Raw genomic sequence first — 24,372 nt, 5'->3', positions numbered from 1 at the left:
GAATTATCGATTTTCTCGATAACCAAAAGTTGACTTCGATTTTTAGACTTTTTAAAACTAAACAATCGAATAATCGAAAGTCGACCTACATATCCCTAGTATGCAGTAGTGAATAACGAAGAAGAAATTTTTTATACGCGAAGCAAACTAATTCCAATAGAAATTAAAAAATAGCTTTTTTACCCAAACGAAATTTATATTTATTGATTACGGCTGCATTAAACAAAACGTCCAATGTGTACTTGTTGTGAATTGAATTATTTTAGTGTCCAAACGATAGCTCTTCATTTAGGAGGAGCTAAAGTGATTAACAACATCAGTAGCAGCAGAAGTGAAAAATAATTGGAAAGTGAACGAACGCGAATGCAAAAGAAAAACAAACAAATTTTTACGAAACAAGGAGTGAAATTGTGGCCAAAATATAATTATTATGTTACAAGAGAACGACGAGGATTATCAAAAGGAACGATTTCTTTATATCCTATTGATGACAGTGAATGTGTCGATAACATTGGTGGTAATGTTGGCGGCGTGTCTCTGTTGCAAGAAAAAATTGCCAAAGTGAGTAAAATGGAAAAGAAAGACTACAACGACGAGGTGACAGTTGCTGTTTTTTGTTTTGGGTGAGAGGGGGTGGTAAAGTTGGGCCTATAGAGTCGTCAACAACATTTGGACATGAATGTGACAATACAGTGAAGGGGGGAAGGAGGGGCGGTTTGTTGTAGCTTACACAGTGAGCTTCGGTTTTAAAGTCTTTCTCGTTTCACTTGTATTAGTGAAACCTTTCTAAATCATAGCGTATTGATGGGGTATCACACAGTAGTTACTCTGCTATATTATTCATTGTGAATGTTGTTGTTGGTTGCTTAGGGGTAGTTTACACTATATGTAAATGTCATATGACATGAACTTTTCCATCGTTATATATTCGCTAATATGTGCAATATTGGAGATTTTCCTTACGCAATTTACTCTGTGCGTCCACACCAGCAAAAATGTAATAAAACTACGTATCCACATTGCCTCCGTGGGTAGATATGGAATGATTCTATTTTGTGTCATATGACATTTACATATAGTGTAAACTACCCCTTACTTGGGTTTAGGTGTTTGCATTTTAATGTATGTTTGTCGTACTGACTGTTTGTGCTGTTTGTTTGGACCAACATCACTTTGATTTGGGGAAAGTCTTGTAAGGCGTCCCCATAAACAAGCTAGTAGTAGAGCTATTGCAGTAAAGTAAAGCTAGTAAAGGTGGCATAACGAAAAAACCTAACAGATGACGAATATCTATGTTTGTTGTAGTTGTTGTGTTAAAGTTTTTTTTCTCCCTGGTGGATGCAACATAATTCCATTCGTTATGCTTGCAAAATTTAGTATATTTATGTGTGCTTTATAAAAAACGAAACGTTATGCTTCGTTTAATTTCCATTCAAACTCCCAAACAATGTCCAGTACTAAACTAATTAGCTTCACAATGGAACAAAAGGGTGTAATGAGTTCATCGTTTTATTTGTAACAATAAAAATAATTGTTGTCAAACATGATATGCAGTCTTTGTTATAGAAAAAAATGGATAAAGACTAATTGATGAGTAATAGGCAACGAAGATAAGGTTTATGGAATTTGTAAGAATCTATCAGCCCAGAAGCTACATTTCTTCATTTTAGGGGAACAAATTTCCTTTAGCGGCACCTAAGTTAGGAAGACCACGTTTTCACCACAGGTAGTCCTTTCGGTCCTGATTCCAACGGTATATAACTTTTGTCCCGGAAAGGCCTCCCGAGATAAAGGCCTCGAAATTTCCTTACTATATTTACTAAACTCGAATTGTATGAACATTTTGTTATTACAGGTAAGTCTTGTCCCCCCGAACCCCCTATTGTGCCTTCGGCCGGGGATTGAAGACGTTCTTCTATGGGCAGGTGCAAATCTCGGGAATGGGAACAAAATTTATTTTAAATTGTAAATTTTTCTCTAAGTAACCGTCCTTCAACCGAGGATTTAAGGCAACCTGTGGTGAAAATGTGGTCTTCCTAACTTAGGTGCCGCTAAAGGAAATTTAAGCCGTTATTTCTCAGGAAATGTCGCCAACATTACTGAGGGGTATTTAGACAATTTTGATGTTGCCTGGCCGAAGAATCAAACCCACGACATTCTGCGTGCAAGGCAGGTGTGCATAACATTGCAGGACGATGGCACCCATTGTAGAAAACTACCCAGCCATTGGCTGGGTTAATCCGGTACGAAAGTACCCGCTGCCGTGGGATTGTGTTCTTATAACATTTTTTGCAAGGTTGTGATCCCACTACTACTTCCGACACATTCGATTAATGTCTACCTCATTGGGAAAAACGATAGATGATTTTTTCCCTTGATCTGTTCTGTTGATGGACAGGACAGCGGTCAGATGCTATTTCTAGGTCCTCTTCTGTGGAGTAATGGGGGCAAATAAAACTATCGTTAAGCATTTATCCTAATTTGGACCAGTCTTTCTTTCCACGGGAATGTTTTCATGCATAAACTATCTTCTATTGAATGCCAACAAAACCATGCCAAAGGCAACCAATCACAATGAAATATAGTTTATGTGTTGGTGTGAAATGACCTGAAAATTGAATCGGAGGCTAATGTACATTAAATAGATATACGGTTATAGTTTTTTTTGGATTCTTTCTTAAATTGGGCAGAGCTAAGCTGTGTTCGAAAAAAATAACCAAAATTTTAACCTCTAGGGAATATGGAATGCCCATCGACCAAATTGCCGAAAAATATAATAGAAGGTTTGGTCAATGGTGGACTAGCCTTAGCAGGTAGACCCTTCTTAAAAATATTATTAACACATAAAGATAATTCTCCCTGCGGTCGCATCTCCATCACCACTGAGGGGATCGAGGCGTTTGTAGCCAGGGTTGTTGTTGTTGTAGCCCCTGCAGGTTTTCCACGTATGTATGTTCGAGGTAAGAAAGAAAATAAAGAGAGAGAGAAAGATAATGGTTAAAAATAAGACATTTTACATATCCACATCCAATCCAAGGAATATTGCTGCTTGGATTGGATGTGTCCAAAGCGATTCAGGTGTTAGTGTTGTGGGTTTTTGTGGGCACATGAGAAGATGCCTAGTGATGGTGCGGAGACTGTCCACAATCTGGGCACTCGTTTTGTATTTCAGGGTTTAGGAGGCATAGGTAACTATTTATGTCCTCGATAGTGCAGACCTGAGCTGGGCTAGAATGCATCTGGTCTCTCGTGGTAGCTTAGTTTCCTCTTCGCTGATTGGAGGACACTATAGGTGTATACCTAAGACGACACTATAGGTGTATGCATCTATAGCTTCTTGCACAGCGTTTGTGTGAGCTAGGTTTATTGCTCGTTTAATTTCTGCCTCATTGGGTGTGTTCAGTGGGGGAAGGGTGTGCTTGTCCCTCCTGAAGTCCCATCTGATTGGTGTGTCCCGCTCTGAGGGGGGATTTATGAACGTGAGGTGATTTGGGTGGTTTGGGGAGAGACACTTCAGTTGGTGTTGTTTTGTGAGGAGTTTTGAATGTCTTTTGACATTCGGCATCTTGCATTCATGATACAGATGATCTTCGGGCGTTTTTGAGTGGCTTCCCGTTGCCAGTCTGAGGGCAGTGTTTGGTGTTATTTGGAGGTTATCCCACTAAGTGTCACTCATATTGGGGGTCCAGACTGGGGCCGCGTAGTCAAGTAGTGGACGGCATATGGCTTTATAAGTTGCTACGATAGTTTCTTTTTCTTTACCCCATGTGCTTCCAGTTAGAGCTTTGAGGATTTTGTTTCTGCCACCTACCTTTTTTGCCGTTAGTTCAGAGTGTTTACTGAACTGGAAAGTATTGTCGAAGGTGACTCCTAAGATTTTGGGGTATTTGACAGTAGGAGTTGCTTTTGATATTTACTTTTAATGTTGTATTTACCTCTTTTGTCCAGGTTGTGAACAACGTCGCGGAGGATTTGGGAGCTGAAGGTTTTAGATTTCGACTTTCGAAGAAGTTTGAGAGGAGGGGAAGATACTCATTTAGTCGATTTTCTATGGTGGAGATTTTCTTGTCAGACGATAGTACACTGCAGTCGTCTGCATAGGATATGAGACTGATGTTTGGTGAGTAGTGGTGATAGTACTCCTCCTTGAGGGACCCCTTGTTGTTTGGACTTTGTTCCTCTAAACTCGACGTAGGACTGTCGTCCGGCCAAGTAGTTTGCCATCTATTCAAAGAATTTGGTAGAGTTGTCTCTTTGATATCATTCAGAAGTGTGGAGTGGCAGACTGTGTCAAAGGCCTTTGACAGGTCCAGGGCTACAAGTACTGTTCTCTTGTCAGGTCCTTTACTATTGAGCGACTCAGCTATGGTTGCTGTTATTTCGCAGAGGACTGTAGTCGTGCTCCTTCCCGCACGAAAACCATGTTGATGCTCTGCGGCTTCCAGGATTTTTATCACCGGAGATAGCAGTGTGATTGGCCTGTATGACGATCCTAAGTGTGGGGGCTTCCCCGGTTTGGGAATGGGGATAATTTTGCCTATTTTCCACATATCTGGTATATCAAGGGATTTTATGCAGATATTGATGGAGTGGGCTAGGAAAGAAATGCCTTTGGGACCGATGTGCTTTAGCATTTTGGTGGCCAGACCGTCCGGACCGATGGCCTTCGAGCTTTTGGCAGTTTTGATGGCGTTTGCAACATCTTCTTCGGTTGTTTGGATGGGTGGCGTGTGTGGCTTTAAAGACTGGAAGTGACGTTTCAACTTCCTGCGCGAGTTCTGTCGGTGGGGTGTTCTACGAATTGACGACATTGATGGTTTTTCCATGGCTTTTGGGAGTGCTGCTGTCAAAACTAACAGCTATTTTGTCGTTTCTCCTTGGATTGGAGGGGTTTTTTATGGTAGACCATAGACTTTTGGTGCCCAAGTCGGATTCTTCCAAGTATTCTCTCCATTTGTCCCTTTTATGGTTTGCTACGAGCCTATCAATTTCTTTGTTCAGAGCAGGTATTCTCTGATCAGCTGGATCAGTTGCTCTGATAGCGTCCCTTTGATTGGCTAGTCTTGTGGCTTCAGTGGGGAAGTTTGGCCTGATGTTGGGGATGCGCCCCGAGGGGATACACCTCTTGCATGCGTTTAGAATGATGGTTCTGAAATTTTTTCGCAAGCGGGTGTTGTGAACTCGTTTTCTGTGGTTGACGTGAAAAGGTTCCAATCGGCCTTTTCAAAATTAGTGAAATTTCGTTCTTCTGACGAGGAGAACTCTGATTCTGTGGAGACGTTTATGGTTATGGGGAGGTGGTCCGAATTAAGGGCTATGTTTACATGCCACGAGGTGATTGTGGCTAGATCGGGACCTGTGATGGTTATGTCGGGGGAGCTTCTGTATGTTGCAGTAATGCTTGTAGGGTTTTCTTCGTTCATGACACAGTAGCTCGTGTCATCAATCTGTTGGGCAATGAGGTTTCCTCTTTGGTCGTTGCCTAGTTCTGAGAATCAGGATTCGTGGTGAGCATTTATGTCACCGAGAAGGATGGTGTTTCACCCAGATAGGTAGGGTCTTATGTCGGGTTTGAAGCCTGTTCGGCATGCTGAGATCATTGCGAACTTCTTCTATAGAACGTAAGACCTCTGGAGGTAACGTCTATAGAACAGAAGGCAAGTTGAAGGTTTTGAATATAAAGACCCCGAACCCACAGCTAAACTAATGGTAATCTTACGTAATTCTTTGGTTTTGGGGTCTTCTATAGAATCACTCTTTGTTGTAGGTGGTCTTATATTGAATCAGAGACCTCTGGTGGGGTACTCTGTAGAATATAAAACCTTTGGAGTGTCTTCTATAAAACGGAAGACCATTGGAGGTATCTTCAATATAAAACCTCTGGAGGGGTTCTTCTATAGAATATAAGACACCTTAAGATGTCTTCTATAGAATTGAAGACCTCTAGAAGGATCTTCTATATAATAGAAGCCTTCCGGAAGGGTCTTCTATAGAAATGAATACCTCTGAAAAAAAAAAAATAACTAAGGCATGCCCGCCTAAATGCCTAAGTTCAAATAAACCTTCCATTAAAATTCTAACTACATTCATAGCTGTGTAAAATATTTTAAGTTTTGTAATAGCATATCGTAAATTTTTTGTTGGTAATTTTTCTACTTAATCTGGCGCTATCTCCCTAGGTCTAGAAACGCGGCTTCTTCGATGGGTTGTAACTACAAAGCTACTGGAGTTAGTTGAGTAGGCTTGGCAGGGCAATTGAAAAGTGCAATGTGTCGTGCGGGGTTGGTGGACTATTCCGAACGTTTTCACAGAACATGCCCTATACACTATATGACGATTAGGATTACCCTCGCGGGAACATCCGAGCTAGTACTGCAAGAATTTTCATCTATTCATGCAAATGGGTCACTGATGACATGAGAAGGCAACCTATTGCAGTTCTCAGAGCGACGTTCTGACGCGTTCGAATGTTACCCCCCCCCCCCCCCCCCCCCCTTCACGTTATTTAAGGACCTTGTTACTTCATCTCAGCCTGTCGCAGGTAGATAGGGCATGCGCAGACGACGTAAATGTTAGTTAAAGATCCTAATTTGCTTATCATCGACTAGGACAATTGGCTTGTGATCATCAAATAGATAAGACATGCGCGGACGACATGAATGTTACCTAACGGTCCTAATTCCATTACCATCGAGCAGGACAATCGGCTCTGTGGTCATCTATCACCTCATGTGGTGAACAGATTGGCCATAAATTGAGTGGCGAATATTTGATATTTAAAGTCGATCAAAAAGGAATTCTGGCATTCACAAATGACATTATGGAACACACCCGACCCCAAGATCGTGCAATTATCCGCGTATGCAACGATCCTCAATGTCATCTGGAGGTGGGGCAATATTGGAGAGGTAGAGGTTAAAGAGTTCTGGAGATATCATCCCACTTTGGGAAACACTTTACTGAGCTTCTACTTCTTGTTCCCGAATTCTGCGTATACTGACACCCACACATATAATAGAGTATCCATGATTGTATATCTTCCCGTAGAGTAATCTGCTCAATGTCCCCTAAAAGTGTGGAATTGTGGACAGTATCAAAAGCATTTGAATAGATGGAGTGACGCTAACACTATCCTATCGCCTGGCTTGTTCTCATTGACTCCTCGACTGATATTTGTGGAGATGACGTGCAGCACTGTTATTATAGGGCTATGCTACCCAGGAAACCCATGTAGATGATTAGCAACTGTATAGCTATTTCTAACTCTGGGGAGGTTTTTGCTACCGGCGACAAAAGCGATATCGGTCTTTATGATTCACCTTTGCTGGCTACCTTGTCTGGCTTCAGTAGCGGAACCTCCCTGTCGATTTTCCAGACATCGAGAACGATGTGGGTGGCTAGTGATATGTTGTGAACTTTACTGAGATACACGACTCCCGATACACCCAGCTGTTTCAGCATAACCCTGTCGATTCCATCAGGGCCTAACACTTTAGATGATTTAGCGTTCCTGATGACATTCGCAACATCTTCCATTGTTGATTAAAATAACTTACGCACCTCTTCGGATCAGTTAGCGTAACGCCGCCAAACGTGCCTGAAGAGCTATTTTTCTTCTTCCTCGATCTTACCTCGGAGTCGATTGCAATTAAATTGCAAAAAGGATGCATTTCTCTGGGATTGGAACAACAACGGTGTTAAAAGCTGCGTGTGCTGTTACTGCTGAAGGGACTGTGGAGGAGTTTCGTAATTAGACGTCGACTCACTGGGGACTGTGTTCACGCAGCATGCTGCAACATAGTCCATGTCGTAGACCCTCACCCACTCCTTACATCTATTGCAACCGAGCACAAATATATTGGTCTGGGTTTTCCTCAATCCCGGCACGGACCAAAAGAATCCAGAGCAGGCGTTCCGGGATATGCTGCTCCTAACACAGAAAAACGAATCAAATACAAACATATTTACACTGGCCGGAACACCTGATGTTGTGTGGTTCCGGGTCAATCCGGTACGAGAGAACCCGCAGCCGTGGGTTCGGGGCGCACTTATTAATATAAGAGAAGTCTCCTATGTCCCTTCGAGGACGTTTGTTGGAACATATGTATGCATGTCTTCCTTCCTTGACCGCATCTTGACTAGAAAGATCGGGCCGATCGTCTTTGGCCGACAAAAGGGCTTTATGGACAGTGCCCGATCCTGCCTAATGAGGTCAGAATTCACGCATTTACTTTCCGTCGACAAGCGCTTGTCTGATTCCACTTGAATGTCAATGACATCCATTTCATCATCAAATGAGGATGCATAGTAGAGATTTTTGGGCTGAGAGCTGCCCTGACTGAGTCCCATGTCTTATACAGAAGGACTAGAAGTTGCCTAAATTACTCTCTAAAATGATCATGTATTTCATTGCTCCTTTCTAGAACTGTACCGTATTAACCGACCTGCGCAAGTCAATGTATTATTGACTTCAATTGGAGTTACCGAAGAGGAACTTTGTTGTTTTGTTTGTTGATCACTCCTCGTTATCTGTTTGTTGTCTAGAAAACTTTTCGTTATTAGTATCCATAAATATTGATGGTGCAGAGGTCAACTATGGCATAGCCTTTACCATTTCAAGAACTCAAATACTGAGTCTAAACTGGTTGAGAACTGCTTGTCGCTTGAGACCCCAGCATTAATGGGATAGGAGATCACTACTACCTGGATAACTTTTTGTTTCAGCAAAGTTCTGGAATCCTTCACTCATAAGGATCTAGACTGTCGGATGAAGGAAATTGTGGACTTAAGCCCCCGCTACATCACCCTTCCTTAGCATCGACTTAGTACCTTTCAAATAAACCAGTCAGTGCATGCGCGCTTTGTACACTTCGTGATTGAGTTCGAATCATATGCCAGTCAACCGCAATTTTTTCTGCCATGGATAGAAACTGTCAGCAAAATTCAAGAAATTGTGCTTGGTTTCTTTCACCCTCTACGTCTGATTGATAGGATACGCTGACTTAGTGGAGCTCCTAAACTATGCATAAAACAATACAGCTGGAAAATTCAACTAAATCCTAAAAGACTCCTCTCTATGTATTCGACTATATGTCATTTTTTTTCTTGGGTCCTTTCCATGATTTTGGATATCATAAAAATCTAGTTTAAGGTGGATCTACAACAAAGTAGGCTGTGTATAAATTTTAGTCGTTAACACAATTTTTCCGATACTCAGTTTTATTGTCTCCTCTTCTTTACTTACAGAAATGATCTGTTGGGTCTGGAGGGTATGGTTAAGTTAAAAAATCCTGATGAAGTTGTGGTTGTGACACAAATAAATGCCAGTGAATCTCATGTCGACCTTAATAATTCCACTGTATCCCAAGGGGATTCAGAGAAAAGGTAAGCTCTAATATTATCTCGAAGTTCATAGCAAATTTAATACACTTGTTTCTTACAAATTTTAGGGCCAGCACAGCTGCCCATCGTTCCTTACCTGATATACCAGTGGCTGAGGCAAATGGTGATACCGGTTCAGAGCTATACGAAACTGTGGCCGATAAAATGCTGATGGACGCACAAAATCAAAATAAAAGTCGTAAGTAGAAGAAGTGTATACATAACTTTATATTTAAGTACCACATATACAAATATCGGGACGCATATCCCAGGAAGAATTGACTTGCAGAAAAATATAATGTAAAAATCACAGCGACTACCTACCTGACTACCTGGATTGAAACATTCCAACATAGTACCTCTTAGAATTGGATATAATTTTGAGATTTATTCCTTTCAACAGTTACCTTGCCAACCTACCATTTTATTTGGTCTATGTAGAAGTTTAGAACTTATGTCAGGTAGTATGAATTTGCCTATGAAAAAATTATATCGTTGTAAACAAAATCTGTTCATTTGTGAAGAGCTAAAAGAATTAAATGCTCTGTTCTGATTTTTAACGTGTTTCTTATGATATAAATTTCGTTTCATTTGAAACTAAAAATAGTAGCATTGAAAATTTAATAAATCTGAACATTTAAATCCACTTTCAACCTAATACAAATATAAATATACTAAACATACTTATTAGCATCGAAGTACTAATTATTTTACAAATGTTAAACACAAAAGTATTGAAGAATTTATATGGCTTTAGTCTGTCTAATAAACTAACAACAACTTTTATATGCTCTCTTTATTCCTCGTAGCAACACCCAGTTTAAAGAAACAAATCAGTGTTTCCCAACATAGTTCCATAAGTCAAGCAGATGATGTTAGTTCTCCATATTCGAGAGTTAAGAATTCACCACATGACTATGCTAAGGTATGTGATAAACAAAGATTAAAAAAAAAACAAAAATAACATTGTCTCTGCGCTATTGTTTGCTTTCCCTTTTTTCAGGTACGTCCCACAGAGCATCCATATGCACAATTAAATGCACCATCAACATCGCATTTAGCATCGTCAGCGGCTTCTTCAAATTCTATTGTAGACGGCGCCCAGTCGCAACAACAACACCATCATCATTCACATCATACATCAGGTACTCAACTAAATGCAAGCAATAGCGAACTAATCCATCAACAACGTATATCACATCACAGTGATAACAATACGACGGAACATGCTAACGACAACGGTGGTCAACATGAAGCTGAAATACCCGCTGCTTCAGCTATTGCCGGTATGATTTCAGCTAGCCAAGATTTACCGTATATGACGCCACCAATCGGAAATCAACATTTTAGTGGTGATTCACAGGATTCGTCAAGTAAGACAAAACAGCATGAGGCTTGTTGTTATGAAATATTTTCTTAAATTACCCTTCTTTTTTATCAGAAGGTTATACCAGTATAAGTGTACGTGAACCATTGGCTAATATTTTGGCTCAACAGCCGCCAGCCCAACCAGTTGTCCGCGCTGCTGGACATTCACGAGACGTTAATGATTCACATTATGCAACAGTATCGGATGATTCGGGTAAGTTCAAATGAAAAGAAACTAATTCGGATATATAGTTTGTTACAAAAATTTGGTAAAAATTGGAAATATATGATGAATCTTCACTACACTCTTGAATAGTCTCAAGTAAAATTTTCACCACATAGGACCTTCTGATGGAATTTATTCATAAAGTTAAATGTGTGGAATTTCTTCCTCTACGAAGACATAAACGGCGGTGAAAATTCTCACTCACACAGTGAACGGTACGGAGAGTTCTTGTGTTATGTCATTGGGTCTGTGTGAGGTCACGGTCTCGAATGGATACATTATCTGAAGCTGACCAGTTCAGGCCTATTTGTATATACCATCAGCCTTTATGCTAACGATCCACTACTTACAGATCCACTTTTTCCGGTACCACACCCACAAAAGTTCGAAAATATTCGCTAAAATGGTACGCGCGATATCTTATAAACAGCGCAACCGATTTGGTCTAAACTTTGGGTCTCGAAATATTTGGTCCAAATTAATTTATGTTCAAAAGTGAGCTCACCGGTCCAATGCCTGGGGTATCACCCGCACAAATGTTCAACATTTTTGTTTAAGTGCGGTTAAGGGTCTGTTCAGGGATAGGTTAGGTTAGGTTTAAGGATGCGCAGCCCTCTATTAGAATAGGTGACTGCTTCACTCGGAGACCGTTGGTCCTTTGTGTTCATCCTGTGTAGGCTATTTAAAGATGATTGAGATGATGATTTAAAGATGCTGGAGGTGTGTTGTTGAGATCATTTAAGATGAAGGAGATGATAGAGTTTTGATGCAGCTTGATGAGATGAGGATGATAGGATAGAGATGAAGGTGAGTGTGGGAGATGTAGAGATTGACGCCAAGGAATTATCTGGAAAAGTGAAAAGAGTCTGATTATTAATGGTTGTTAAAGACCTTTGCCAAGCCATGCTAGATGTCTGGCAAAGTTGAGTATGACGATGGGATCTGTGTTAGACAGGAAGGTCAGAGTGTCTATCTCATATCTGCCTAGTGTACGGTATCTCCTTGTTTGCAACATGGGACACCTACAAAGCAGATGTTGGACAGTCTCTATCTCCTCCGCATCTTCACATAGTCTGCAGTAGTTGTTGTTGTTGTAGCAGCATTTAAACCTACGTAGAAGCATATTTTTAATGCTGGGTTGGCAGCCGCTGGCAGAAACACTATAGTTTCGGGTCAATCCGGTACGAAAGAACCCGCTGCCGTGGGATTGAGTCTGCAGTAGTCAATGCCACTGTCGTCCCATTTTGAATTTAGGGACCTCACTCTGTAGTGACCTGTTATAAGTCCCAACGCGATTTTCATCCCTAACATATCAAGTGAGAGGAGGGAAGCCGTTCTTCGACGAGAAACCACAGGCCAGATTGCCTTGGATACACTACAACCAGTTTCCAATAGCCATCTTTGATGTGCTTTCTCATTGAAGATCTCCCGAAGATTGCCGATGTAGTGGCACATCGGTGGATAAGTCGATAGACCTAGAGCCACCTCGAGCCAGTTCATCTGCTAACTCGTTTCCGATGATGTTGCTATGACCCGGAACCCAACATAGCTTTGCGATATCGTGTATATCCTGCAGACCCCTCCTACAATCAATAATAGCTTTTAAATTTATGGTCCGTGGCTTGAGAGCCTTGAGGGCCGCTTGACAATCGACATATATAGTCACCGGTCCTGTAAGACTGCCTTCAAGCCATTTCACCAATTCAGGTGCTTTCTTGATAGCAAGAATCTCCTCCTGAAAAACACTACAATTATCGTCAAGCTTATATGAGTTTTTAATTAGTGGATTCTTGCAGTAGACGCCAGTACCTTCTTTCATCTTGGACCCGTCTGTGTAAATTGCCAGACCGTCCAGAGGAGATATGCACTCAGCCCATCCGTCTCTGCTTGGGAAGATAACAGTTAAGGAGTCAAACTTGAATGAGGTAGGCATATAATCGCTTACGCAACCATTGCCACCTAACTCAAGTCGACTATCAACTAGTTTTAAGACATTCGAGTGTCTAAAGTGTGAACCACGCCAACACCCTGACTCCCGGAGTCTAAAATCAGTTCTCGCCGACTGAAACTGGATTAGGATTCCAGAGGTTGAAGATCCAGGATGACGCCTAAGGAGTGCTTTTAATCGATCCGGTAATCAGCAGTGACGCGGTTCTTTGTACACTCGATAATTTGGAAAGTAACGTTTTGTTCCCAAGAGCTTGCCAACAAATCAGTCCACCATAGGCAAGTATGAGCAGGACCACGGTTACATATAGCCAGTGTATGATCTGTGGTCTCAGTCCCCAGCTTTTCCCAATGGGGTTCTTACAGAAATACAGTGCCATGAGTCCTTTCTTCGTTCGCTCCTCTACATTTCTTTTCCATGACAAGCGATGGTCCAGAATAGTGCCGAGGTATTTAGCTTCCGTAGAAAGTTCCATGGCCACCCCGTCCAGGACTAGAGGCTCGAAATTGGGAATTTTGCGTTTCTTAGTGAATAGTACAAGTTCTGTTTTTTGCGGGTTTACTCCCAGACCGTTGTTCTGGGCCCAGTTTGCAAGCTGTACTAAGGCTCTTTGCATGAGCTCAAAAAGGGTTGGCAGGAATTTGCCACTTATCAGCACAACCACATCATCAGCATAAGCAAACACCTTGATCTTCAGCCGGTCGAAGCACACAAGTATTTCATTTATTACCAGAAGCCATAACAGGGGTGAGAGAACTCCTCCCTGCGGAGTGCCTCTGTTAACAGATTCGACTCTTCAGCATTTCATCAATCCATTCCACAAGGATGGAGGAAATGCCTGTGTTGCTGAGAGCATTGTGGATTGATTCAAGCTTCACGTTATTGACAGCCCTCTCTATATCGAGGAAGGCCGCCAGCGTGAAGCCTGAATTTTTCATATGCTTCTCAACATGCCCGACCACCTCATGCAAAATGCAGTCTCCACTGTTCGGGGATCCTTTGAACATTTTTACAGAATGGACAGGGGCCCTGTTTAGAGCGGTATTATGTTGTATGGCTCGTATCAATCCAATGTCGAAGAACCTATTACAGTGGGAATTTTCACGTCGTTCGCACGTGCCACAGCCACAATAGATGGAAGACCTCAAAAAGGGTATTCTAAGGGCTGAAGACCTCTCAAATGGATCTTCTTTAGACAGAAGACCGCTCAAGGGGTGTTCTATAGATAGAAGATCTCCCAAAGGGTCTTCTATTTATAGAAGACCTTCCACAGGGTGTCTTCCATATATAGAATCCCAAAGGGGTATTTCATACAAAGAAAGGGTATTCTATGCATATAAGGCTTCCTAAAGTTGTCATCTATATATGGAAGGCCTCCCAAAAGAAGGTACAAAGGGGTCTTCTATAAAAAGAAAACCTTCCGAAGTGGTTTTGTATAAAAAGAAGTCCTACCAAAGGGGTCTTCTATAGACAGAAGACCTCCCAAAGAGTATTCTATAGAAAGAAGACTTCCAAAAACGATCTTCTATAGATAGAAGACCTCCAAATGGGTCTTCTAAAGACATAAGACCTCTCAAATGCACAGAAGACCTTCCAAAGGGATCTTCTATAGACACAGACCTTCCAGAAGAATATTTTATAGATAGAAGACGTCACAAAGAGGTCTTCTGTAGATAGAAGACTTCCCAAAGGGATCTTCAACAGACAGATCTCCCAAAGGTCTTCTACAGATAGAAGATGTCCCAAAGACCTCCCGAAACGGTAGAAGGCCTCCAAAAGTGTATATATGATATTGAAAGGATATTTTCAAACGCGTCTGTCAGGTGTACAATATCTTCCTCCCAGTACATGGAGCTGCTCAAACCAAAACCTCTAGGGAGTCTGCAACGACGAGCTAAATAGTAGGGAAACAAATCCTTGGGTGCCACCGTGGTTCAATGGCATACACACCCGCCTTACACGATGAAGGCCGTGGGTTCGATTCCCTGGCCAGGCAACATCAACAATTTCAACGGTGGCAAAACATCTCTCAGTAATGTTGCTGACATTTCCTCAGTATTTCAGCCATGTAAAACTTCTCTACAAGTGTTGTCTTAAGACACGCCGTTCGGACTCTGCAATAAACAGTAGGTCCCATATCATTGAGCTAATGTGAATCGGGGTGCACTCATTGATATGTGAGAAGTCTCCCTTGTCCCGTATGGGATGTTTTTGGAACAATTATTAGACAAATCCTGCTGTCTCAAGCAACGTCTTGAAATCTTGTTCTGTTCCAAAGCCAAACCCAAACGCAAAAGGTTTGAAGAAGGGCAAAGAACCTAAACTTTGGAAGGTCCGTAAACGATTGGCGAAGTGGTCTGGGTAAGGGCAAAGGTAAAGCATAAGGGCAATCTGTTGTAGGCTAGAGTTGGGTCATCTAGTTCCTAGTTCCTGGTACTAGTTCCAAAGCGTATGAGTAACATCATTAAATATAACGTGTGATAGTAAGTATACGCAGTTTGTTCAAAGAAAAAAGGTGGGCCATTGGAACTGCGAAGTGAACGAGATAGTTCCATATAGTTCCTTTGGCACAACTCTATTGTAGGCACGTTCACATGCAATTAATCCATTGATCACCTCCCCAGCCGTCCTTTCCAAAAAGGAGAAAATGCCCAGTACAGAGAATGTAGGTACATCCTCAGAAAATGCAACCTCCAAAGCTCATGAGCAAAAACGCAAGAAGCATTATGCATTCGAGTGGCAATTATTTACAGAACTGATCCTAACGGAAAAATCAGATACAATGTATCTGCGAAAGTAATTCAGGTAGACCGCATGTTCGTTATTGTTGTTGTAGCAGCATGTGATGCTGGGTTGGGAGCCGCTGCCCGAAACACGTTTGGTTTCGAGCAGAATTTGAGTGCCAAAATATGGTCTGGCTGTCGATAAACACCTCTACACACAAACACACTTAAATTGGTCTGTATCAGCTCCAGGGCCTTTAAAATATCTAAACTAGAATATTCTTGATCTTATTTATCCAATGTTTAACCTGAAGTCTTAATCCCCAACTTTAACTATTGAGTTCATACAGGACCTTTCCTTCTGCGACCCTCAAAAGATCCTCTTCCAATAGGGTTATAATCTAAACTACATCTGCCAGATAGTAGTTAAGGGTTATCGGCATCCACATCAACTTTTCACCCCGATAGCTAAGTTCTTCATTAGTAGAGATACACATTTTGATGCATTTCTCTTCCCCAGGGAACGACATTTTCTTTTCTTTTTTTTTGCGACAAAGATTTTTTGTTTTAATTTTTTTGTTTGTTTAAACATTTCCTCGGACAGTTTGCTTTCAGTTTGCTAATGTTTCATGTTTAATCTTGATATCATTCTAAATTAATACATTTTAGATGAAACTTACGCAGCTATTGAAGATCCCAACAATCGTCCACAAACAAATGTCGCCACCGATATTTATACCAGTGGTTCTGAAACGTATGCCCAAATTCAACCCATGCAATCACCAAATTCTATGGTAGTTTCTGTTGAAATAAACAATACGTCATCCTCAAATACGGGGCCAATACCACAACAACATGCCAGTGGCAGTAGTCATCTGGTAACAGCAACAACGGCACAACAAAATCTATCTTCACTCTCTTCACAATCTACAATAGATCAACATAATGCATCATTTAGTTCGCAACATTCGACAAATACCAATGTTAATGTTGGTCTAACAATGCGTTCAAGTTTAGAACTAATTACTACAACCACAACACCAATTCCACCTCCCGTGGATAGTTTAAGAGCACAAATGCATTCGAGGCAGGCCTCAGCATCGTCTAACAACAGTACTTCTTTGTGTAATCTAGGTTCACCGAAACCGGAAAAACGTCAAGCCAATTCACCGCTACCGCCAACACCAAAGTCCAATATTTCATCATCGTCAACACAGCTGCAGGCATTGAGTTCCAGTAATTTAACATCTGGACGTAATTCGGTAATATCTGTGATTGAATGTGCTGGTGAACTAATGGAAGAGGGTGTCACAGATGTACCACAGGACAGTTCACCGCAAAGGCGTAACAAAAGTTTAAGTCCTTCAAAGGATATTGAGGGAATGTATGCCAAGGTATGTAATAAAATTTGGGGTCAAACGGCAACAAAATAATGTTATTTTATTATTTGCAGGTCATGAAAAAGAATAAATTTTCACGCAATTCACCCTCATCACAAAACAGTTCTCCAATTATGCAAAGAAAACACAATGCAGATGATAGTGCCTCTGCTTTGGGTGTTACACCTTTGGATAAATTAGAGAGCGCTGCTTACACTGTTAACAGCATCAGTGATCGTCGCATACGCAGCAATAGTTATGGAGCCTCAAAAGATCATGGTTATGAAACAATACCTGCAGATGCCATGCGTGGAAATTCCACACAAGGTGTTATGGAAAATCGTAAATCCGATGGCTATGCACACATTTTGCAAAAGGAGCGTCAACGTGAAAATGGTAAGTAAGGAAATCCGATTATTTCACTTTTGTGTTCCTCTCGTTATTCCAATATTATATACTCCATGTGTTTCATGTGTCTATAAATCGTTTTTTTCTTCCTATATTTTTTCCCAAACAAAAAACAAACGCATCAACTGCTTTTATGCTTCTCCTTCGTCCATTTGTTCAACCACATCAATCACTAAACCACACGTTTGTTTGCCTTTTGGCCAATTTATTTATTTTTATTTTTCCAAAACAAACCACTTTTAGTTGAACCAAAATGAAAGTCTTATAAAAAGGATTTTGATTTCTTATTTTTTTGTGAAATTGAACACAAATTCATAAAATCATCCAAACTTAAAAAAAAAACTAATCAACGAATTTGTTAAATTGGAACCTGTGGTTAGTATGAAAGAAGAACCTGTAATAATCCTTTAAACCAGTTGCATGCCTTAATTAAATCATCATAATTATTATAGCCATTTCGTTTATTAGGTTGTTCTGAGTTTAAAGTTGCATGTTGAAGTATCATATTTATTGCTTGAAAATTTCAATTGAAAACAATTGTATTTTTGGTGTATTTTTATTTAAAGTTACATTGCACAAGTCGTACTAAAGGATAGATTTCCAACCTTCGCGATCACTTACTTTGCCTCCCCGATCTCGAACGATATGCTTTGAGATAGCATTTTCAATTAAATATACTGTCAGCTTAGGAGGGCAAATACATCAAAAAATTTCGTACCGGTCATCTTGGCTGACCGATGCGGATGACAGCTCTCGAACGATTCACCCATGTTTTTATAAGCATAGTACATTCTTGCAATCTCAAGTTCGAATATGGAATATATCGGTTTTTGTTGTAGCAACACAAATATAGTTTTTCACTTAATTGATTTATCTTTGTTCAGATTCAAAAGTTTATATAAAAGTTGGCAAAACTGTTCCTTTCGGAAAGACTGTAACAATATTATTTTTATTATAAGCATTTTAGTTTTAACGATTTTTGTCGCTAATCAAAAGGTCTTGGGGACTGGACTGATCGAGTCAATAAAAATCGGGAGACAATGTGAAAGGGTTTATCTGTGCAGTTAAGAAATACAGAGTGTGGTGGGGTCCCAATCCCACAAGCAGGGCATATGTTGCTGGGTATCATGCTGTCGGGGCCAATATGAATTGAGGCGTCTGCATCGTTCGGGCCCATTACAAATTGAGGCGGCTGCATCGTTCGGTTGTTAATTGGGCTAAAACAACTTCTCTTTCTTTTGCTGCTATGGATGAGGGTGGTCTTCGAGTACGGCATTCACGCTATACTCAGCCTCAGTGTAAATGTTATGAAGCCTGCATGGTAGGCTCCTTGATCTAGATATTTTCGATTGTACCTTTCGACCTCTCTCTCTAGATCATGAAGATGCGTTGATGCAATACCACGGCGGTGGGTTCTTGGATACCGGATTGAGCCGGAACCACACAACACCCGTGATTCAGGCAGCGACTGCCATCTCAGACACACATGTTTGTATTCGTTGTTGTAGCAGCATGAAACCGATGCTGGGTTCGCAGCCGCTGGCCGAAACGAAAACCCAGGACCAACCACCACCACACTCAAACTTCGGTGAGATGAAATAGATGCTGGGGTTATTCTGAACTCGTCCATGCTAGAGACTACGACAGGGACTATGGTGCTGCGTGAACACAGCCTCCAGTGAGTTGTCATCGTCGTTATATGAATGCACGACTCCACCGCAGTCCCCCTACACGCAGCACTTAGCACCAGCCGTTGCTGTTCCAATCCCTGAAAGTGCGCCCTTTTTGCAATTTAATTGTAATGGAGTCCGAGGTAAGATCGAGGAAATAGTGGATTGCATGAGTCGCAGGAATGTCATGATTGCGGCGGTGCAGGAAACCAATTTCAACAACTACTGCAGGAACTAACGGCAGCGGGTTCTTTCGTAGCGGATTGACCCGAAACAATAGGGTTTCGGCCAGCGGCTGTCAACCACGCATCAAACTTATGCTTCTATGTAGGTTCGCAACAAACCAATCGTAACGAAATCGGAACAAAATTCGGACGTTACGTCCGATATCTGATCCGAAATCGTAACGATATCTTAACGAAAGTTGTATGAAGTGGTTGACATAATTTCGGAACGAAATTTCGGAGCGACATCGGATCGATTTCGTAACGAAGTCTGAAGAAATTCCTTGGGAAATTCGGAAAGGAAATTTCTTTCCGATATTCGTTCCGAAATCGGTACAAAATCTGTACTATTTCCTCTCCGATAAAACAAAATCGTTTATCGAAATTGTTCAGACGTGTCGGACATCAGACATTTGGTTTGTTGGGTTTCTATGCTGCTACAACAGCAACAACTGCAGCTTACAGCATTGTGATGGTTACAACGTACTGAGGAAGGATCGCATCAGAAGTGGGTGATTAGCTTTCCTATTGTACCAGTCTCAGCCTGGCTTTTATGACCCGAACATGGAATGTGAGGGGAAAACAGTCAGGTGTGGAATTGCCAACGTAATGGTGCTGAACGTATACATCCCGCCAATAAATAGCTGTACTCCAGATTCTCCAGGTTGTAGGTCTATCATCTGGTTTTGGGAGATATTAATTCACATGAGCTGTGGCACTCGGAAACGACCAGAGCGGTATAGTGCTGACTGAGTAGACTGATAGTTCTACGTTTATCAGGTCAATGAGGACGCCCCTACCAGAATTAGCGGAGAGTGTCACAGTTCGCCGGACAAAACCATTGTGTCACCTGGTCTGACAAATGACGTCGGCTGGCAGACCAACTCCCCATAATTACCTTCATCAGCAGACCGACCGTTTTCATCTTCTCTGAACGCCGTACTTTCATAAATTCAATGGAAAGCTAATTGGCCGAGTTTCAGAGAGTTCACTAATCACCGGTTCAGAGCTCTGCCTAAGCCTTCTGATGTTTGGGTATCAGAAAGAACGTTCCGGGACATCATCACTTATGCAGCCACTTGCCATGTACCTGCTGGTCGAATACCTGAAGTGAAACCAAACTTCCCAGCGTGATAAGGTTCGTCGAGCAAACCCCATTGACCCAGAGTCAGGAGCTGATACTGGAAATTAACAGGTTGGTCGTTTAGCATAAGCGAAACAAGTGGTTAAACCACCAGAAGAGTTGCAACATTAAAGCCGGAATAAGTGAATTGTGGGCAATATTTAAGTCACTCTCGAGCCCTGGAAAGAAGGAAGATAGGACCTTAGCCACGTTTGGCGACGTAACGTTGACTGATCCGAAGAGGTGCGCACTTTATTTTATTCGACAGTTTCTCGAGTACCCCGGGCTGCCACTCCCGGGGGCGAAGAGAAGAGTACTACGTCGGATTAGATTTCTTACTGTCGAGGATGAACCGCCACAATTTACAATGGATAATGTTGCGAAAGTCACCAGGAACGCTCAATCATCCAAAGCCCTAGGAATTTCCATGGTAATGCTGGTACAGCCGGATGAGCCGGAAGTTGAGTATCTCATCATAGTTCTCAACCTCTCGCTAGCCAGACATATTGTGCTCGAAGTTCGAAAAATGGACAGGGTAGTCCCGCCAATGAAGTCAGGCAAGGATGTCAGCAAAGGTGAATCGTACAGACCTATTTCGCTGTTGTCACCCGTAGCAAAGACCCTTGAGGCTTTACTACTCCCCGCGTCAGAAATAGATATCCAATTTCCGATCATCAGCATGGGTTCCGTAAGCAGCACAGCACGACAACAGCTTTGTACGCCACCATCTTCACACATATATTAATCGAGGACTCTACCAGAGTCAGTGTTTGATGGCGCTCGACTTATCAAAAATCTTTGATACTGTCCACCACTCCCCGCTGTTTGAAGACATTGAGCAGACTACCCTCTGGTCATGTTTGAAACGTTACATAGTCAATTATATGTGTGGACACCAGTCGTAAGTGGAATTCATAAACAAGAATTCAGAGCCCCTTAGAAGCAGGGAGTTCCTTATGGTGTCTCCGGAACTGTTTAACTTCTACCTCTTCTATATTCCGCACCCTCCATGCGATGTATGCAGATGATTGGACGATCTTGGCGTCAGGTGCCTTTCCTGATGTCATTTGTGAAAGGCTGAACTACTATTTGACTGATCCTAACACCTTTTTACAAGCGAGGAACATCCAAATCTCCGCCATTATTTCTACGACCACTCAGTGGTCGTAGTGGTGTAACAGAGTTGATTGTCATGGTCGATGTTAGCAGAATTCCGACCACAAACTACACCAAGATTCTAGGGGTCACGTTCGACTGCATATTCATGTCGTCCGTGCATGCCACATCTATCTGCGACAGGATGTAGGAACAAAGCCTTCAAGTCTCTACATAGTCGGACGCACTTGGGGTGCAGGCAAAGATACCTTGTTGACCGCATATAACGCGATAAGTCGGTCTGCATCTCTGTGGAACAATTTTCAAAACTGTCAAGATTCCGCCCTGAGAACTACAACAGTGTGCTACCTCGTGTGATAGATTCTTCCACTACAACAATACAATGTCATGCAGTTCACAAGGTTGCAGATCTCTGAGCAGAACTTTTATAGGTTTGGAGTTTCTTCCGGTGAATTCACGCTAAAGTTTGCAGGCCACATTACGCAGAAAATTCCCTGTTTCTCTCTCATTTTTTAAACAAGTCCTTTCTACTTTATTTACTCCATATCCATATATCCTCAAAAGCACATTGTTCTTATCGTTGTATGTACTTTATCTTGCTTTTCCAATTATGCATCTATGTACACATATTTTTGTTGCTATAATTGCCGAATTTCTTCATACACCTTTGTTTATTCTTGTTTTTTTGTTTCCTTTTTGCTATATTATATTACAGTTCATACCTCATCTGTACCACCGATAAACGTCTATAGTGTACAATTAAATAATAGCGATAAACATTATGAAACTATAGCACAGCCGCCCAATACCAGTTCAAATGATCCAGGCTATGAAACTTTAGAGAAACCAAAAAATCCCCACCACCAACAACGGTTGTTGCAAGATGATTGTGAAAAGAAGTCCTCCGACTATGATCCCAACTATGAGGTACTCAAGGGTCCGGCAAATTCGGCCGGAGCCTCAGATGATGGTTATGCCAAAGTTTTGGAAAAGAAAAATGTGCTGGTCGATGGCGAAGATTCCCTGGATGGTTATAGTAAAGTGAGGGGAGAAAATGAAACAGCGGCTGGCTATAGTACAATAGCTGATGTTAAACGAACCGATGCCAATCATAATTATGCCAGCATTTTGGAAACAAAACGTGAAGCAGCTGGCGGAAATTTAGATGACAACCAATTAGAGACTGATAGTGATCATTATGCACGCATTGCTGAGAAGAGTACCGGCACAGAACAAACGACGACGACGACGACAATACGAACACCACCCAACTTACCGTTAAGTGTTTCACAAAAATCAATGGTAGATGAAGAATTATTAACTCCACGCACCACCACAGAGTTATCCATTACATCACCAACGTCCATTACCAGTAGTTCTATGCTTAATACCACCAGCTCAATCAATTCCACTTCCACAAATTTAACAACCACTAGCACAATTAGTTCTCGCCAAACACCTACCTCATCTTCTCAATATGAATCCCTTACAGGCAGTGAAACTGATCCCAACTATGAATCCGTCTGTTATGTGAATGCCTCTGGCCACGAAGAAGAGAATCCCTATGAGCGTTTGCATACGGAAGTTTCAGATGATATTACACAGCTAAGTAGTCCTGAAGCTTCAACCAATACAGCCGGCACAGCCACCACCACCACAACAACAACCAGCAGCAGTAACAGTACCAGTAGTAATAGTAGTGCGGCAGCTATGGCAGAACAACAACATTCCAAAATGTTAAAGGCAAATGGTTCCAAAATAAACATAAGCCAAGATAATACAGCAAATGATATTTTGGTTGATGACTATTTTCAAGTATAGAAGAAGGAAAGAAGCAAAAAAAAAATGAGTGATTCCACATAAAAAAGATTTTTTACACGAGAAATATACAAGCCTCTCATCTCGCAGAAGCTGATGAGTGGTGGTAAGAACTAAACGTTATACATACAAACAACTATACTATTTTTTAGGGCTTTTTTGCTTAGCAATTATTAAGTATTGGCACGAACATATCATTTCCAATAACGAATGATGATATATCTTTTTCGTATTTTGTTTTTATATAAGAATCTGTTTTTCTATTTTTACCTTGCTTTGAAAAAGTGTAAATTTTACGAATATTTTGTTTACCATACGTACATATGTTTTATTCCATTAAGTACCTATATTTATATATTATATAATGTAATGTATATGTCGTAATTATTATTTTGTATCTATATATGTTTATATTATGTATGTTTAGATAGTTTTATTTTGGTATTATTCTAAAACCACTCTGTTCAAAATACCCCCCGAAATCACTACTAACTTATGACAGAGTTAGTTAAATGTGTATGTTTTACAATGAAAATTGCAACATCAAATAATCGGATGCAATTCCAATTGTTGTTATCACTAACACCCATCTATAGTTTATATAGAATTTAGCAGATATATGTCTAACATGATCCAGCAATAATTTCCCTCAAAAAAATAAAGATCACAACTGTTCAGCTGTTTCCATGGAAATTTGCAATATTTCAAATCAGTTTTTTTTCTTTTAGGAAAATTTCTTAGGGATGACAATGCACAATTTTCAGTGTTTTGAGCTGTAATTCGATTTTTTAACTATTCTTGAAAACCTTAGAACCATTACAGATGTTTTATAAAATAAAATGTGACTCATAGAAATATGTAATACATCTACACCCAACAAATATTTGGACGAAAATTGTTTCAGGCAATTTGGAGTCTTGAGTTATCCAAATACCTCCGTCTGCCTGGATGGAGTTTATCCAAACTTTGTATTATATTGGAAAAACAT

The 24,372-nt window shown here is 41.0% G+C and overlaps 1 protein-coding gene across 8 annotated transcripts; it reads left to right on the top strand.

Annotated features, from left to right (window-relative positions):
- LOC141389684 (uncharacterized) lies at positions 1-24,093 on the top strand. 8 transcript variants are annotated; one of them, XM_073961593.1, is made up of 10 exons: positions 72-561; positions 9,247-9,384; positions 9,450-9,580; positions 10,191-10,306; positions 10,385-10,754; positions 10,826-10,963; positions 16,781-17,040; positions 17,100-17,421; positions 22,282-22,868; positions 23,059-24,093. In XM_073961593.1, exons 1-10 carry the CDS (start codon positions 431-433, stop codon positions 23,098-23,100), a joined length of 2,235 nt encoding a protein of 744 aa, XP_073817694.1. In that variant the 5' UTR covers positions 72-430; the 3' UTR covers positions 23,101-24,093. The 8 variants fall into 8 exon arrangements, with proteins under 8 accessions (XP_073817689.1, XP_073817688.1, XP_073817694.1 ...); XM_073961590.1 differs by having other exon boundaries at positions 16,316-17,040; XM_073961589.1 differs by having other exon boundaries at positions 10,823-10,963; positions 16,316-17,040.
- The last annotated feature ends 279 nt before the right edge of the window (positions 24,094-24,372 follow it).

This window comes from Musca autumnalis, unplaced genomic scaffold, assembly GCF_047663935.1.
Source record: "Musca autumnalis isolate F117 unplaced genomic scaffold, ASM4766393v1 scaffold_1, whole genome shotgun sequence".
NCBI classification, from domain to species: domain Eukaryota; kingdom Metazoa; phylum Arthropoda; class Insecta; order Diptera; family Muscidae; genus Musca; species Musca autumnalis.
The sequence above is the reverse complement of the archived record's forward strand: the minus strand, read 5'-3'. Positions and strand labels throughout refer to the sequence as shown.